General features: G+C 33.2%; 1 protein-coding gene across 1 annotated transcript; it reads left to right on the plus strand.

The window, feature by feature from the left end:
* Nucleotides 1-364: 364 nt before the first annotated feature.
* Nucleotides 365-16,011, plus strand: LOC127838350 (uncharacterized). Its single transcript, XM_052366052.1, has 10 exons — nt 365-452; nt 3,544-4,565; nt 5,342-5,512; nt 5,717-5,880; nt 6,723-6,864; nt 7,492-7,588; nt 8,791-8,963; nt 9,884-10,035; nt 10,392-10,660; nt 10,980-16,011. Exons 2-10 carry the CDS (start codon nt 3,546-3,548, stop codon nt 11,690-11,692), a joined length of 2,901 nt encoding a protein of 966 aa, XP_052222012.1. The 5' UTR covers nt 365-452; nt 3,544-3,545; the 3' UTR covers nt 11,693-16,011.
* The last annotated feature ends 384 nt before the right edge of the window (nt 16,012-16,395 follow it).

Genomic DNA, 16,395 nt, shown 5'->3' on the forward strand with positions numbered 1-16,395 from the left:
CAAGTTTTCATCACATATTTATTGTCATTTTATTATCCTCACCCCTATGACTGCATTTGCAACAAAACACAATCTTAATGAATGGTCATGATGGAGCATCTAGTATATCTATTACTGTTTATCCGAATACTATACATGTCCGAAATATGTACGCTTTATAAATGCCTTACCAGTTTAACTTTAATAATCCAAACGTTCCTTGTTGTTATCTGGTTTAACAAACCTTATCAAATGTTTGTTAAATCCATTTAATGTTTTCTCCATTATTGAATCAACATTACTTGTAATTTGAATCGCCAGCTTTGAACTGAACGCGGGTTGAATGTTACAATAGGTCCGTTGTGTCACACCGGTCTTACTGACCTGTGTACTATCGCGAAAGGAATTGTGGGTAGCACTACTTTTTCAACATGGCTGCCGATTGACATCATCTCAGTTTGTCAACGTTCAAGGTAACAATATATGAGTATACTGATTGTCAGTTACAATCATGTAAGTTGTAGTATTATCATTATCTTTTGTTCTTGACCTACGTTAATGATATGAAAACAAGTATATCATCCAACTGTAAATTAATACTCTATGCTGATGACAGTGCTATTTTGTATTCACATAAAGATCCAAGTACCATCAGTCAAGTTTTAGGCAAAGAACTCGAGTCCTGTAGTAAATGGTTAATTGACAATAAGCTATCCCTCCATCTAGGCAAAACAGAATGTATTCTTTTTGGTTCGAAACGTAAACTCACCAAGGTGGACAATTTTCATATACAATGTTATGATCATGTTATAAAATCTCAGACTTATGTAAAATATCTTGGTTCTATTCTAGATGCTGATTTGTCCGGTACTTCTATTGTAAATAATATCGTCAAGAAGGTTAACTCTAGACTTAAATTTTTATATAGACAACGTGATTTTTTAAATAAAAGTCTTAGAAAAAGCTTATGTAATTCTTTAATACAATGTCATTTAGATTATGTATCCTCTTCGTGGTATTGTGGACTCACGAAACAGCTTAAGCACAAGTTACAAATAGTCCAAAATAAAATGGTTCGTTTTATTAACAATTCCCATTGTAGGACATCACTTGTTGTATCGCATTTTGAAGAACTTGGTTTATTGAACGTTGAACAAAGATGCAAGCAACTTCGGCTTAACCACATCCATAAGATTTTCTACAATAAATGTCCAAGCTATATGAAAGACAATTTTGTCAAATGTACAGATGTCCATCAGTATGGGAATAGATCCCGATTTAATTTTTATGTACCTCAAGTTGATGGCTTTACTAGTTCTTCATTTTACTACAATGGTATTACGGATTGGAATGCATTACCCGATAATATAAAGTCCATCGAATCGAAATTTACTTTTAAGAAACTTGTTAAGACACATCTATTAAATGATATGAAGGTAGATGAGAATTCCATGTATTTTTACTTTTAGATTTGTTTTATTTTTATTTTTATGTAATTCATTATTTTTATGTTTTTTATTCGTGTCAGTGTATTATCATGTCAACTTTTGAAAGATTCACTTAATTTGTAGAAGAAATCATGTGTAGGATCATGTCGATTATATATTAAGAACTGAAAAAACAATATATTTATAGTCACGTATAAGATCTGTTCGACTAAATCCAGGGACCCCGTTGGAAATAAGCTTTTTCATGTTTACATGTCTAAGCTTTACGGGTTATCCTGTGTATACATCATGTCGTAATCTTATTTGGATCTGTGATAAATGACACCATTCATGTAATGCATGTTTCTGAATATGATAATAATGCAATCTATACGTTACTTATTGCCTTGATTGCATTGAATTGTAAATTGCTTGACATGTATGCACAAATAAAACAAACAAATTATTTATTGTTGCATACATTGTTTGGCTGTAAGTTTAATTAGATGAAATACGATAAATCACCAATAAAAAGCTATTTGATACATTAACTGTCGGTGTCAATGTCATAGTAATGTTATATAGTATTTTACAACAATGAACCACACACATTAAAGCTGTAGTGAAATAAGGTCACTTCCAACAGCCTTGCTGTTGGGCTAGCTCTTGAGTGTCTGACTACCACTCTGGAGGTCGTGGGTTCAATCCCCGGCCTGAGCCCAGTATTTTCACATTAATGGCGACGAGGCAAAAAAGAACTGTGAATGCGGGAATGGGTCTGAGCTGTTCAATGGTGTCTGGGAGGGCCATTCGGATGCAAGACATGCTGTAGCGGGCGTGTCTGGGCCTTGAAACATTAAAAAGGGGGAGGAGTGTAGTGAAATAAGGTCACTTCCAACAGCCTTGTTGTTGGGATAGATCTTTAGCGCCGTGGTTAAAGTGTCTGACTACCACTCTGGAGGTCCTGGGTTAAATCCCAGGCCTTTGCTCAGTATTTTCACATTAATGCTAATTGAAGATGTTTTCCCATGTACTAGTAATTATTTTCTCAGATTGTAAAATAATTTATTACAGCAAAATGAGTTGGTATATTGCTCAACATGTATATCACACCTTTATTCTAAACTAAAGCATTTACACATTTTCATAGGTTTGAACACATTTTCTTATGTGGTACTACATGTAAGTCTCCGAAAGTGGTATGATATTGTACAGTCAGTCCACAAGGTTAGAATAACCCGGCAAAAAACTTTGAATTTTTTTACCACGATAATTCTTTCGGGATTTAGTGTTAATGTGAGAAGATGTAAAAATAAAGGGTAAAATTTATTTTGTATGATAACAGATTAGGCAAGACATCATATGCAGTTATTTGTCAAAAATAGCCAATTAAAGTTCACCCTTTAGAGAATTATTAAAAATCATTTACATAATAATAATATAATTAGTATTTCAAAACATTGTCATGGCATTTGTTATCAATCAGCAAAAAGTTTATTTGAAAATTATAAAGCCTCCTATATCCATATTCACATTTCAAAACATAACTAATTCAATCAGTTCCAGTTAACTTTTTGCTGCATTTATCCCCCTGTAAGCATAATACAAAAGCTTTCTTGCTTAAACTTTGTTGATTTATTCCTTTACCTTAGGTATACCCTATTTTGGGAACATGACCCATACCCTTGAAATTGGGAATTGAAGTGTCAATTCACCCTAAATTGGGTAAATATTATTAGTAAAATTTCTAAGTTAATTGTTATAAAATAGAAACTGAAAACCTATCAGAAAAATGGTTATTTCAACCTACCAGTCCTTTTTCTACACTGAAAATCTTTTTATTTCTATACTTTGAAAACTGAAACTATCCATTCACCATTGGGAATGTTTTTAGTGGATTTTGGAAAAAAGGTATGTTTTGCCATTGGGAATATGACTGAATAACGGCTATAAAATCAGCATGAAAAAGCCCTGCTTTAACTATGCTGTATTAAGTGTATGCTTAAACATCATTTGTATATAGTTTATCTAACAAACTTGATTTGGCATGCGGTGGTTAATATCCAGTTTGAAGACCACAAGCCTGTGAAAAGGTCATGCTCAGATTTTGTTAATACTATGTTATTGTCTTTTGTAGCCATGGAAACAGCAACTCCAGTAAAGTCAGTGAGGGCCTGTCTAACCTGTAATCGTTCATCTCAAGGACATTTAAAAAACTTAAGAAATGTAGCTATGCGATCCATACTACTGAAAAAACAGTTTGAATGTCTAGGCTGCAATATTGAAGACCTTGTGAAAGTAGGACATGAAAATCTGTTGGTTTGTGACACATGTTTGAAAATATTGGACAAACTATCAGAAATGAAGTTGAATTTACAAATGAACATGAAAGAACTAAAGAAGAGTGAGGATAGAACAAAGAGATTAATTATGCATTCTGTTTCTCCAGTAGTTAAGAAGTTCAAGGACACAATTGTACCAGTAAAATCTAGAAAAAGTTCAAGGGCACTTTTTAAGATGACATCTCCATCTCCATCAAGATGTATTGATTCAGTTATTAGTCCAAAATCAGGCAGCATTGATCATTCATACTCTGGTATACCAAGCAAAACAAAAACACAAAGCCTTGACCATTTGTATTCAACAACCGTAAATCAAAATGTAGATCTTAATAATCCATACAGTTTTCATAAGAACAAAATACTGATGCCTCCTGAAATTACTGTTAACGAAAAGAAAAGTGTTATAATAATATTTGAACAATCATCAAAAGACACTGTAAGTGTTAATACTGTTTTGGAAAAACTTCTTGATCTCCCTTCTGTAAATGAAAGACTATATCTATGTTTATTGCAACGACTATCTGGAGAACTAAACAGGATCTGTGGAACAAAAGACAAAAGTGTTTTAAGGACAAAGGTGTCAGAACTAGAACCTGAAACCTTTTTCAGTGACATTGTAAAAGAAATGCACTTGAAATGTCCGAAGGTGTTGCAGTTTCTGATAACCCTGTCTTGCCCAATGGATCTTGCAGTTCCAGAGAAAAAACATGGCATAGCAGCTATGTATGCACTTGGCATGTACTTACGGAACAACCACATGATTGCCTTTCAAAAAGCTGTTGCTGCATCATGTATAAGATATAATGCAGGGAATGGAGTAAGTATGTTTATTCTGGCCTTAAAACATTAACATGTAACAGGGATATAAATTAGCTTTAGCCCAAATTAGCCATGGCCCCTAAAATGTGTGATGGGCTAGTAAAATTTCAGAGATAACTCCTATATCCACTACACAAACAGATTAAAAGAAAAATGTTGGGCTAATGGATTCAAAATGTTAGTTTATAAGCCTGTGGAATGGTTGGCATTTACATTCTGGATTATGTATGTGTACTTTATTATAAATTTATATCATATTTAACAATGTATTATATGTGCAGTCATGTTCTTTCCATTTTGCTGTAACAGCTCACACTATTGTGTGAACTTTTTTTTAATGTCTGTTATAATTTCATACAAAAATGTGCACATAATGACGGTATTAAAACATAATTGTAATGTGCATGAAGATTCAATCAATGGTTATCATGAATGCCTGTGATGTATCTGTAGTTTAAAGTCACGCTCCATAGATGGCTTTTTTATATAAATATATATATATTAAACTACTAGTCTACATTGTAGATAAGGTTTCTATTTCTTCTCTTACCAATTTAAAACGGACATATATGTACAATTAGTCATACATGTACCCTAGAACTTTCAAACATACATTTTTTGGTTAATACAAATTAGTTTTAGTTTGAATAAAAATCATTTATGTTCAAAGCAACCTATGCCAATGTCAAACATATTGATTTAGAGTTTATGGAGTGCAGCTTTAAGTGTTGTTAAATATCAAACAATGCTTGAGATTTCAAATTTCATTTCCAGCTCATGGAGTTTTTACACAATCTGGGAATGTCAATACCTACAAAAAGCAAGCTGCCAATGTTGGATGACCTTGGACAAATAAATGGTCGGTATGTAGTTTCTGCTTTGGCTATTGGGAAAACCATCAAAATCACAGTTGATAACATTGACGGGCACATAAAAGCTTATCAGGTTAAGAAGTTAATATGTTTGTAACTTTAATTAAGCTGTATAATTTTATCAATGTTTTACTATTTGTTGCACTTTAACAATATTTAATATATAAATATATATTTAATATATAAGAATAATTTTGATAAAAAAATGAGAAAACAACAATTAAAACAGATAGAGTCTGTACATTCAACAGGAGCAATATGAATTTATTTTCCACAGGTCAGGCTTGGTAGTGGAAACAGAGATTTTCACTACACTCATTGGTCGATCCTTATCGACAGATTTGACCCAAGAGATCTGAGCACACAACCGAAACAGATAACTGCCCAAGGACCTGACCCTACCATCTTCTTCTTGTCTTCAAACGAACATGAAGCATTAAGGTATTCATTTATTTTTTCAACTTGATTGAAAGTAGCGCAAATACAACATGTGAGTGAAGAAAAGAACAATAAGAAACAGTTAACCATGTTAATTGAATTGCAACCTTTCTGTTTGTAATCCAGCAATACATTTTCAATTCAGATAATTACATAAGGTTATGTTCATTTTTTATATGTGAGTGTTAGCTCACAAATAATGTAGAGACAATTTTTCAAGTCAGTCTGCATTAAGTACGCTAGGAACCGTTACCACTACCTGTATGGATAACTGCAGTAAAATTAAGCTGACGATCCTAGCCTATCCACCGCATCTGCCTGTTTATAGTCTCCACTGGTACACTACAAAGTGTGTATGTATTCAAAAGTATTTAACAGCTTGTAAGACAACATTGGCCAGTCTAGTGTTTGTCATTGAAATCTGTACATATTGGCTGCTTTCAAGGAAAACGGGGCTTAATGCATGTCATAAAAGATTAGCCTGTGCACACAGATTAGCCCGTGCAATGTGCACAGGCTAATCAAGGACGACACTTTCTGATATTGTGGTGTTTTTTGTTTAAAGAGAGTTTCTGGTACTGGGATGACAATGAATGCATATGCATTAAGCCCTATTTTCCTAAAATGAAGCTTAAAGCTTTTTATTAATGATTTGAAAAAAACCCACATCTTGACCAGTGCTTTAAGACAAGCTCTTTATGAATTTGAATGGGTTGTGGTCATTTCAAACTTGCGATATAAAAAGCTATAACATAATTTTGAAAACTGAGTTGCGTCTAAGATTATACAACAGCAATGCCGAACAAATTCAGTGCCTTCAGCGCTTTGATTTTCTTTATTCGTAGGAAAAGATGTACTCAGCTTGTCATGCGGATACTGGTAGAAGAAATACAGCCATTGTCCATGTTTTCTACGGCAACACCTCGTCTTGTGGACCATAAATACAGACAAGTGGTTGATAGACCATCACAAGTTCATCCAATGTTTGTAAGTAGGACAAGTAAATATGATTTAATGAATAATGGAATTGGCTAAATGAAAATTTTGTACATTTTGACAATTAACTTCATTATATGTGACCGCAGCTGGGAAAATCAGTCTTGTGGTTAAAAATCACATTTTGACTTTTTGGTTAATTGAGATTCTGTAAACATTGTAGTTTGCAAAAATGACCAACCCTACAGCTTTTTGGTAGGAAAAATGGTCACTTTCTAGAATAAAACACACTTAAAACATTATTCAAACAACAAGCAAAATTGTTTTAAAATAGGAATATTCTTTTAATCAAATACCTGTTAACAATATAATCAAGTAGCAACAGCATAATGGACATGTTAAAAATACACCAATTATGTTGCCATGTTAACTAATCACCAAAATACACAGTCTTGTCTTTTTATGCAAATGAATTTACTAATAATTATAAGTGTTTACTAAAAGGTTAACACTTAAGCAGCACCCTGTATAACTTAAGTGGTCCTAGATATTTACCTAAAGAATATATATATATATATATATATATATATATATATATATATATATATATATATATATATATATATATATACTAGTAAATAGTTAAGAACTAAGCTACATGGATTTTTTTTTAATTAGGTGATCATGAAAGACCCAAAGTCATTACCTAATTGTGTTCAGATAATGGACACTATATTAGGAACCATAGAGTCATTATATACATCTGCTGGGAGAGGTATTTAGTTTGAGTTAGACCACAGTTTCCAAGTTCATGTTATTGTTGTTTTTCCATATTCTTTACAGGGCATATTTTTGAGGCCGATAATTTGACCCCAAAGGTTTATTTTTTCCCTAATTTGAAAACAAATTCCCACAGAAAGAAGGAAAATGTGCACAACGTGTCATGCTTTTGTTGAAATATTTACATAGTCCGTTTTTATCAATTTAAGTTTGTGTTTTTATGGGGTTTTTGTGTCTGCTCAAAAGTCTCGTCTTTATTTCATTAAAGTCAATTGAAAAATAAGATACTTTACATGGATTTTTAAAATTTTCAACGATGTTTACACTTTCCTGCTTCGCGTACTTGTAAAATATGACGTAATAAGCATGTGTTACGGCCACACTTTTGCTTTGCTTTAGTTATATACAATGTATGTCTAGGGAAAGATCTAAAGTAAAACAGGAGGGTGCTGCAACCTGCTCCTTTTTTGTTCTTCCCTCCTGCCCCTCTGTTCTGGCCAACAAAAAATTATGAAAATATTTAATTTTCCCAAATATTTAATGAAAAATGCAGCAGATGTGCTTTAAACCCTTGATCACATGCATTTGACTAATGAGTACCCTGGATATAGCAAACTAAAAGAAAATTTTTGGTCCAAATTTCCACCCTGCTCCTTTTATGCAGCACCCTGTACCATATCGGATCCTAGATCTTTCCCTAATATGTTGCAACATATTACAGTTTAGTTGCTTGATAAACTGTTTGAAACTCTTTTCAGTTACAATATACATCATTATGTTATACACTATTCCCATTCTACAAAAATATTTGTGTCAGAAATGGTATTTATTATTGCTAATACTAATGAAAATGTTTTACTGGCTTTCTGTTTCACAAACACCATATTAAGCATTTTTGTTTTATATACATAAAGCTCAAAGTTTTCATTTATGAATACAATAACAGAGCGAAAACAAGGAAAAAAGTTAATTGTCTTCTTCATTTATAAGTGTCTCTGTTATTCGGAAAAATACGCACATAACACTTAAATTCTTTAATCACAGTGTCCTAAACATCAGGCATACCAAATATATTGTATATCGGTAAAGAAAACATAAACAACTAAAAATACTACAAGAATGTGCATTGAAACAAATTAGTATTTTTATGAAACAAATAAAATGCAACAATTAATTATTTGTTTTGGTTATTTTCAGGTGATGAGTTTAACAACATGGCCAGTATTCCCCTGGGTGGTGATCAGCTGACACGGGTAACATTTGATTCGGCACGCGTTCTGAGATCTGGTACTCACAGTCGAACAGAGAGGTTTGACCAGTTGTCTCCAGTCATCGAAGAACTATTTCATGTTCAGCAAGACTTGTTAGAGGTATGTGAATGGTATCTCTATAGTGACAGTTTTCATATAGGCTAATTCTTGTTTTGTATTAGGCAACTGTTGTTTGAAGATTCTTATCACAAATGCTACAACACAAGTTGTTATCAATATTTTCACTTTTTGAATATCCAAAACATTCCAGCATTAATAGTCTCATGCATTTTGAACTGTTCTTGCAATATTGTATCATTTGCCGCTCTATTCCTGGTCGATTTCTTCGTATGTCAGTATTGTTATAATACATAACTGCCGTACTTGGTAATCCATCCCTTCCGGCCCGGCCAGTTTCCTGGAAGTACTTTTCGATGGAAGTTGGTGGCTTGTAATGAATAACAGTTCTGATATTTGGTGCATTTAGTCCCATTCCAAGGGCTACAGTTGCAAATATGAGTCTGATCTTCGAATTTTCTTTGCATAGCTCTTTGACTATGTGTCGTTTCATTTTTTCTGTATATGTTTGGTGGTACTGAGCAAAAAGTCTGTTCTCCGGCACGGCATCTCCCACATACTGAAGGTCACCCATTTTTTTCTCAAAGAAAGCATAGACATAGCTTATTACATATGTGTCCGTGTACATGATAGTAAGTTGATATTGATGTTTTTCTTTGATAAGCTGTTCAGCCATAGGAGTAAGGATCTCATCCAGATGGTCTTGTGTGTTTGAAGAAGACGGTCGTTCAGTTTTAATATATTTAATGTTTGGTCTATCAGGATTCATTGCTATTATCTTTGGAGTTTTAAGTTGAAGACTTGCGCATATCTTCTTTTGAGCATCTGGTGAAGCTGTAGCAGTGAACACGAGAACAGGAATGTTAGTAAACCTTGCCAAGAGATCAGAACCTATTCTGCTGAAGTCTTGTCGAAACTGCTGTCCCCTGATATGAAACAAAATGTGTGTTATGTATTTTCAGAAAATCATCAAAACCTTCTACATACCAGAAACAGCTCGTGAAGAGGGATCACTTGCCCAGTACAGAGCAATTCTTCATAGAACAAACGTTAATGGTCAAGTAAAGGCTAATGGATATGAATCACACAAAGACTTCCTCATTACTGTCACTAGGTTTGTACACTTATATGCTGTCATTATAAATTAATATTATCATCATAAAATCCGTTAACTGTGTTGGTTCTTGCTTGAGCAAAATTATAGAAATATATTTTGAATGCCTATTAAGAGATTTACATAGAAAATTGGCACTTCAGTGTTATGCATGACTGTAGTTGTTTGCCATTTGCTATTACCAGCGATTCAACATAATAAATGTTGACACAGTGGTTTCATCATTTAGTATAAGGGCTAACACAGGGTTGTTAGAGTTGGTGATGGCTCAGAGTAATACAATTAACAGTAATGTCTTAGGCCCTGTCATTGTAGCTTTTATTTTATTGTTTGTTAATTATTTTACATCTTTTCAGAGCTCTTGTGATAGAGTTAGCTTGTGAAAGATGGGGGGCTGATTGCAAGACAGACTTGGGGTCTCTGGTTCCGGAAGAAATGAAGACTTCTAATACCAAAGGGAAGAAGCAGTGGTTACAGGAGCAAGTGACCAAAGTGGTGGATACACTGTTCTGCCCATACTCTGCTCCAAAAGATGCTAAAATATACCTTCGGCGCAGTGGCCATTTGTACTGTGTTACGGTGCCTTCAAAAGATGTCGGGAAAACCATTGATCTTATCATAAATGGTAATTAAATATAAATTCTTAATTCAAACCCATATTTGACCTTGACCTAATTTGGGCTTTGTTTCACAAAACTCACTAATAAACATCCAATCCAGATCAATTGCATTTACTGAATGCCTCGTCTTGATTTTTCTTTGTTTTTTTTTTATCAAAAATATTATATTATTTCCTGGTATGTGTAACCTTTAATTGGAAACTCGCTTTTTTAACATATATCAGTCTAATCAGTCAGAGGTAAATTACAACTAATTGTATCTTTAAGTTATTTGTTTATGATGACAGCTTTTCTATTGTAAAAATAATTTTGTTTGGCTTTCAGGTGAAGCTGTCCGCATAAGAGTGCCTGAAGATTGTAAAACTGACGAAGCAGAAGATGGTGTGTTTTCATACAGCCTTGGGATTGTCAGAGTTGCAATGGATTTTATCATGTTCAATGATGCAATAAAATCAGGTGATATAGACATGATTACAATTCTTATGAAACGATTCATTCCACTGTTTATAGGATTGTCATCCTACAAATCAAAGTATGCTATTGAGTGTGTCAACTTCCTTACTAAAACTGAATGCCTGTTGTCAGACTTTGAAAGTGCTAGAGTGAAACTGGGATTGTTGGTCAACAGAAAAGGCCGACCAGGAAAAAACAAACCAGCAGACATGGAACAGGAGAATAATATTCGTCTTGTCAAACACGTAATTAGAGGACTTGGAGCCGGAAAAAGTGATAAAGCTATGCTAAGAATATCGAAGGCAGCACCTGTAATCAGTGCAATGGTAAATGGACTAGAAGGAAGCAAGACACATAAAGATAGACACTCCAGAAAGTCAATATCAGAAGATATTTCAAGATTAGGGGATGCAATTCGAAAAATAAGGCCTTTCAACTATCAGAAGGGTAGACAAATGAATCCTTTCAAGAAAATTTCATCAAATGTGATTGGTGCTGTGAACAAAGACAAATTAAAGGACTTTATAATCAGGCACAGCTCCAGAGCAGTTAATAAGCTTGCTTTTGATGACAATGAAGACTAATAAGGGATGCTGTTAATGCCAATAAGGACTCGTTAAATTGATTTTTGTAGTCAGATCTTCAACACTTATTTTTGCAAAATTGAAAAAAATGTGGGTTTTTTTGCTTTTTGCTATTTGCACTAAAGTTTTGTATCCTTCTTTAACTTAAGTGCACATGAAAATTAAATTGTGTAAAAAACAACATAAAAAAACACACCTGAAGTCTGAGAAATGGTTTATGGCGATTAATATTAATGGAACATTAATATTGTTTTGTAACCTGTAAAATAAATCATGTGTAAATATTGAGCACAGACCATCAAAAATTTGATTTTAGCAACCAGCAATTCTTTCTACCAGATGCACAATATTTTGATATTAATTGTTGTAGAAATATGTATCAATTGTCATACCATTTACAATTTTTACAGTCTGATTGCTAAAATATGTCAGAAAAAAAGTTTTATTGCATTTACTGGACCTATAACCATGGCATCACATAAGAATGCATGTTATTACATTTATGTAAAAAGACAAGAATTCTACTTTTCATCTAACTATATAACATCCATTTTTTCTCTACCCAAATATCAGAAGCAAAAACAGTGAGAACTTTCTATGAATAGTTGTCACCATATGAACTTACTCCACTGGATATTTTTACCCAAAATTGTTGGAAAACATTAGTTACTAGTATGGCATTTGTAATATCAGGTTAAGTATTTTAAAAGGAGAAATCTTTTTGTGAGGGCACATATGTGCAATGGAGAGTGGTCTACTTCACTCATAGTAATATGTGATTGATGTTGCATATGTCAGTCTTGTTCATGCAATCATTTTTATGTCCCCGGATCGAATGATCGGGGGTATATTGTTTTTAACCTGTCTGTCTGTCTGTCATTCTGTCCCAAAACTTTAACCTAAAACTTTAACGTAGGTTAAAGTTTTGCAATAACTTTTGCAATATTGAAGATACATGTAGCAACTTGATATTTGGCATGCATGTGTACATTTTGTATCTCATGGAGCTGCACATTTTGAGTGGTGAAAGGTCAAGGTCATCCTTCAAGGTCAAAGATATGGATTCAAAGCGGCGCAATAGGGGGCATTGTGTTTCTGACAAACACATCTCTTGTTTAGATATGAGAAATATGCAAACACTTCCTTATTTATTTTCAATTTGTGTTATTACAGGGCTTGCACTAAGCGGCGTACGGCCGTATATTACGCCCGATAATTGTTTCCATACGCCGATAACAAAACCCCATGACGTCCACTGTACTTCCTTAAAATTGGTAATACGCCGAAAATAGCAACCCGTGACGTAAGCTGTCGATTAAAATAACACTTCAATCAACACTGCTTTCTGCCGACTCAATGTGTTTTGCACACGTCTCGATCAGTCTAAACTCCGCCTCCTTATATTTGCTACCGCCCGCAGGTGATTACCGGTAGCAAGTTTATTGTGTGTTGTTTATCTAACGGTTACACAATTTACCCCCCCCCCCCCCGCGCGGATCGCAAATTGACCGTTACAAAGCAGTCGCTTAATATTGGTTGCTTTAACAACACACTCGTGCATCTTTGCGCGTGCCGTATGTTGTCTAATGATTAGGCGATAACTGCTGGTTTTCGGCAGACGGCACGGTAAAAGAAAGACGGCAAAAATAATTAAAGAAAAACAAAACTGATCAAAGTTTAATTAATTACATAGATTCACTACCGTATTACTGGTCATGTACGTAATTCCGGCCACTTTTGGGACTATTTAAGAAAAATCTTTAGTGTTAGGCAACTGTTTGAAACTAAACTTCACATATATAATCCTGGGTTCAAAACTCACCTAGCATGAAAATTTAAATAGAATTAGATCGGTGAATGTTACTTAATGAACAGAAAATGATGACATGTAAACTATCCATTTTCGTAGGTTAAATGTACCTTAAAAATCGACCACTTTTCGGTTTGATCTGCAGATAAAATTACAAAGCAATATCTTTTGACAAATGTCCTCAATTTCAGAGTATTAATCAATGTTTATACTATTAATATTTTTGACTTGAAATTTAAAATAAATGCGAAATTATTATACCATTTACTCCCCCTACCTCTTTTAATAAATATGAACAATGGGGAAACTGCTATTTCATTAAAAAATATTTGTTTTTAATGTGTTTAATAAATTTTTTCAAACATAGCTAAAAAAGTAAACACATTTTGTTTGAAAAGTTGACTTCAGTGTTGATTATTAGTAAACGCTTATATATAATATTTAAACATGTAATCTAGCAATATTCTTATAAAGGGAGGTAATTCATATATTAAAAAATTATATTTAGGTTCTGATTTGTATGTTTTGAATATAAGTTTTTGTACAATAAATTGGTAAAACTTTGATTAAAGTTTATTAGATAAAATAAAAATAATTTTATCAAATATATTTGTTTCTTATATGATTATAATTGTTGCAACATATGATGACATCACTTTCCCCATGAGCCAAATATTTCGTGCTATATTTGTGACATTTTAACACAAAAGTTTACGGTGATATGGTTCTTACATTTGCAAAATATTGCGAGTGGGGATGGTTTTCATGTTGATTTTTCTAAATAAAAACAAAATATGTGCGTAAAGATCATGAAAATGATTTTACACAGGTGGCCGATTTTTTACGTACAGGCCGGAATTACGTACATGACCAGTAGGTCCCGCGAGTTTTCTCAGTTTGTTAATCCACCGATAATTACAAGTAATAACCATCTTATATAAACTGAAATCACAGTTCATTTTCTATACTAACAAGTCATTTTACTAGTCAGAAACATTCAGAAAACACATTCCTGGATTAGATTTAAATTATCCGAGTAGAATTAAATTGCAACGTCATGACCTTCGACATTGCAAATGGCTGACCTATTGCAACATTCAACCCGCGTTCAGTTCAAAGCTGGTGATTCAAATTACAAGTAATGTTGGTTCAATGGAGAAAACATTAAATGGATTTAACAAGCATTTGATAAGGTTTGTTAAACCAGATAACAACATGGAAAGTTTGGATTATTAAAGTTAAACTGGTAAGGCATTTATTAAGTGTACATATTTCGGACCTGTATAGTATTCGGATAAACAGTAATTGATATTCTAGATGCTCCATCATGACCATTCATTAAGATTGTGTTTTGTTGCAAATGCAGTCATAGGGATGAGGATAATAAAATGACAATAAATATGTGATGAAAAGGTGCAACATGTTTTGTCTTTTAAGTCGATATTGTTTGCACAAACTTATACCCTGATTTTCCAAACTTCTCCTTATTTTTAAAGCCTTGGGTAGTCTCCGCCTTGTTGTATGATATATCTAGTTACTTTCACAGAATTAAAGTGACCCAAAATGGATTGGAAGAGTTTGTGATCATTAACGCAGTTGACATTCCGTTAACATCAACATTAAAGATGTTTGGACTTCCAACATTTTTGAGTGGGACTTCCATAAGTAAAGGGCAGGAAGTCAGGACTTCCAAAATTTATTTCTTAGTGCAAGCCCTGAGTGTTAACTATTAAAAATTGTGTAGCTTTTAACTTGTTTTGCATGATTTATTCATTATAATGTTTTAAAATAGCCACTGGTGACAAAAGTTGTGTGAGTCTTGGTTGTTCTGGTCATGAGTGACACGTTTATTTTCTTAGTCTAACTGTGAATAATATTTTAACGTAATATTATAAATAAATTTGTGTTGTACTTTTCCGTGTATATAATTATAAGTACATGTATATGATAAAACTGTTTTGATATTGATGAAATTGAGGTACAAATAGTGTTATTAGTAAAATTTCCTGTCTTATTTGAATTATTTAAGTGAAATTCAATATGTGTTACTTAGACTTTTGTCATTCAATCTTACAATTGTTGCTACCTCACCTCATGTCAACTTGTATTATTGAATGTTTTTTATTTGTGAAAGAAAAACATGACATAAAATGCACAGGATTGGAAATCAATTATCTGTCAGGTTAAATGAGCCAGAGACATAGGTCCATAATACTATCCCATGGTTTTGCTCTTTTCAGTATGAAAGATTTTCAGTGAAAAAAATATGGATAATGACCCTGTTTTAACTTATTTTAAAAACTGTGTAGTTCTTACAAGTGTCAATTCAGAGTTGTTGAGCAGAAAACTGTATGCAGTGTCTCAAATGATTGTCAGCTGACCATCATTGTCATAATCATAAACCATTATAAAAAAGTACAGCATTATTGATGTCATTATTGTGTTTATCATTATACCTCTTTTGGACTTATATATGTATTTTATGTATAAATAAACACATATTATTCAGTTGTGTGTGTTGTTTAAAAAAAAATGCATCCTGAAGTGATCACCTGGCCCCATGTTCACAAAGGATCAAGTGCCAAAAGTTATATCGGGATCAAGTACTATCGTAACTCAGTCATACTTCATTAAAGATTGTTCTTCATTAACCCTTTGAGCGCTGGAACCGGAATTTGAAGGCCTTTGCAAACAGTTTGGATCAAGATGAGACGCCACAAAACGTGGCGTCTCATCAGGATCCAAACTGTTTGCTATTCTGATAGTATTCTTTGAAAAAAAAATCGAAGAAAATGCTAATTTGTAAAAATTTAGCAGACAACATTTTAGCAGACGACAAATTTCCCAGCATGCAAAGGGTTAATTGTTCAGAATATCAAACGGAATACACATG

The sequence above is a fragment of the Dreissena polymorpha genome, chromosome 7, assembly GCF_020536995.1.
Source record: "Dreissena polymorpha isolate Duluth1 chromosome 7, UMN_Dpol_1.0, whole genome shotgun sequence".
Taxonomy (NCBI): domain Eukaryota; kingdom Metazoa; phylum Mollusca; class Bivalvia; order Myida; family Dreissenidae; genus Dreissena; species Dreissena polymorpha.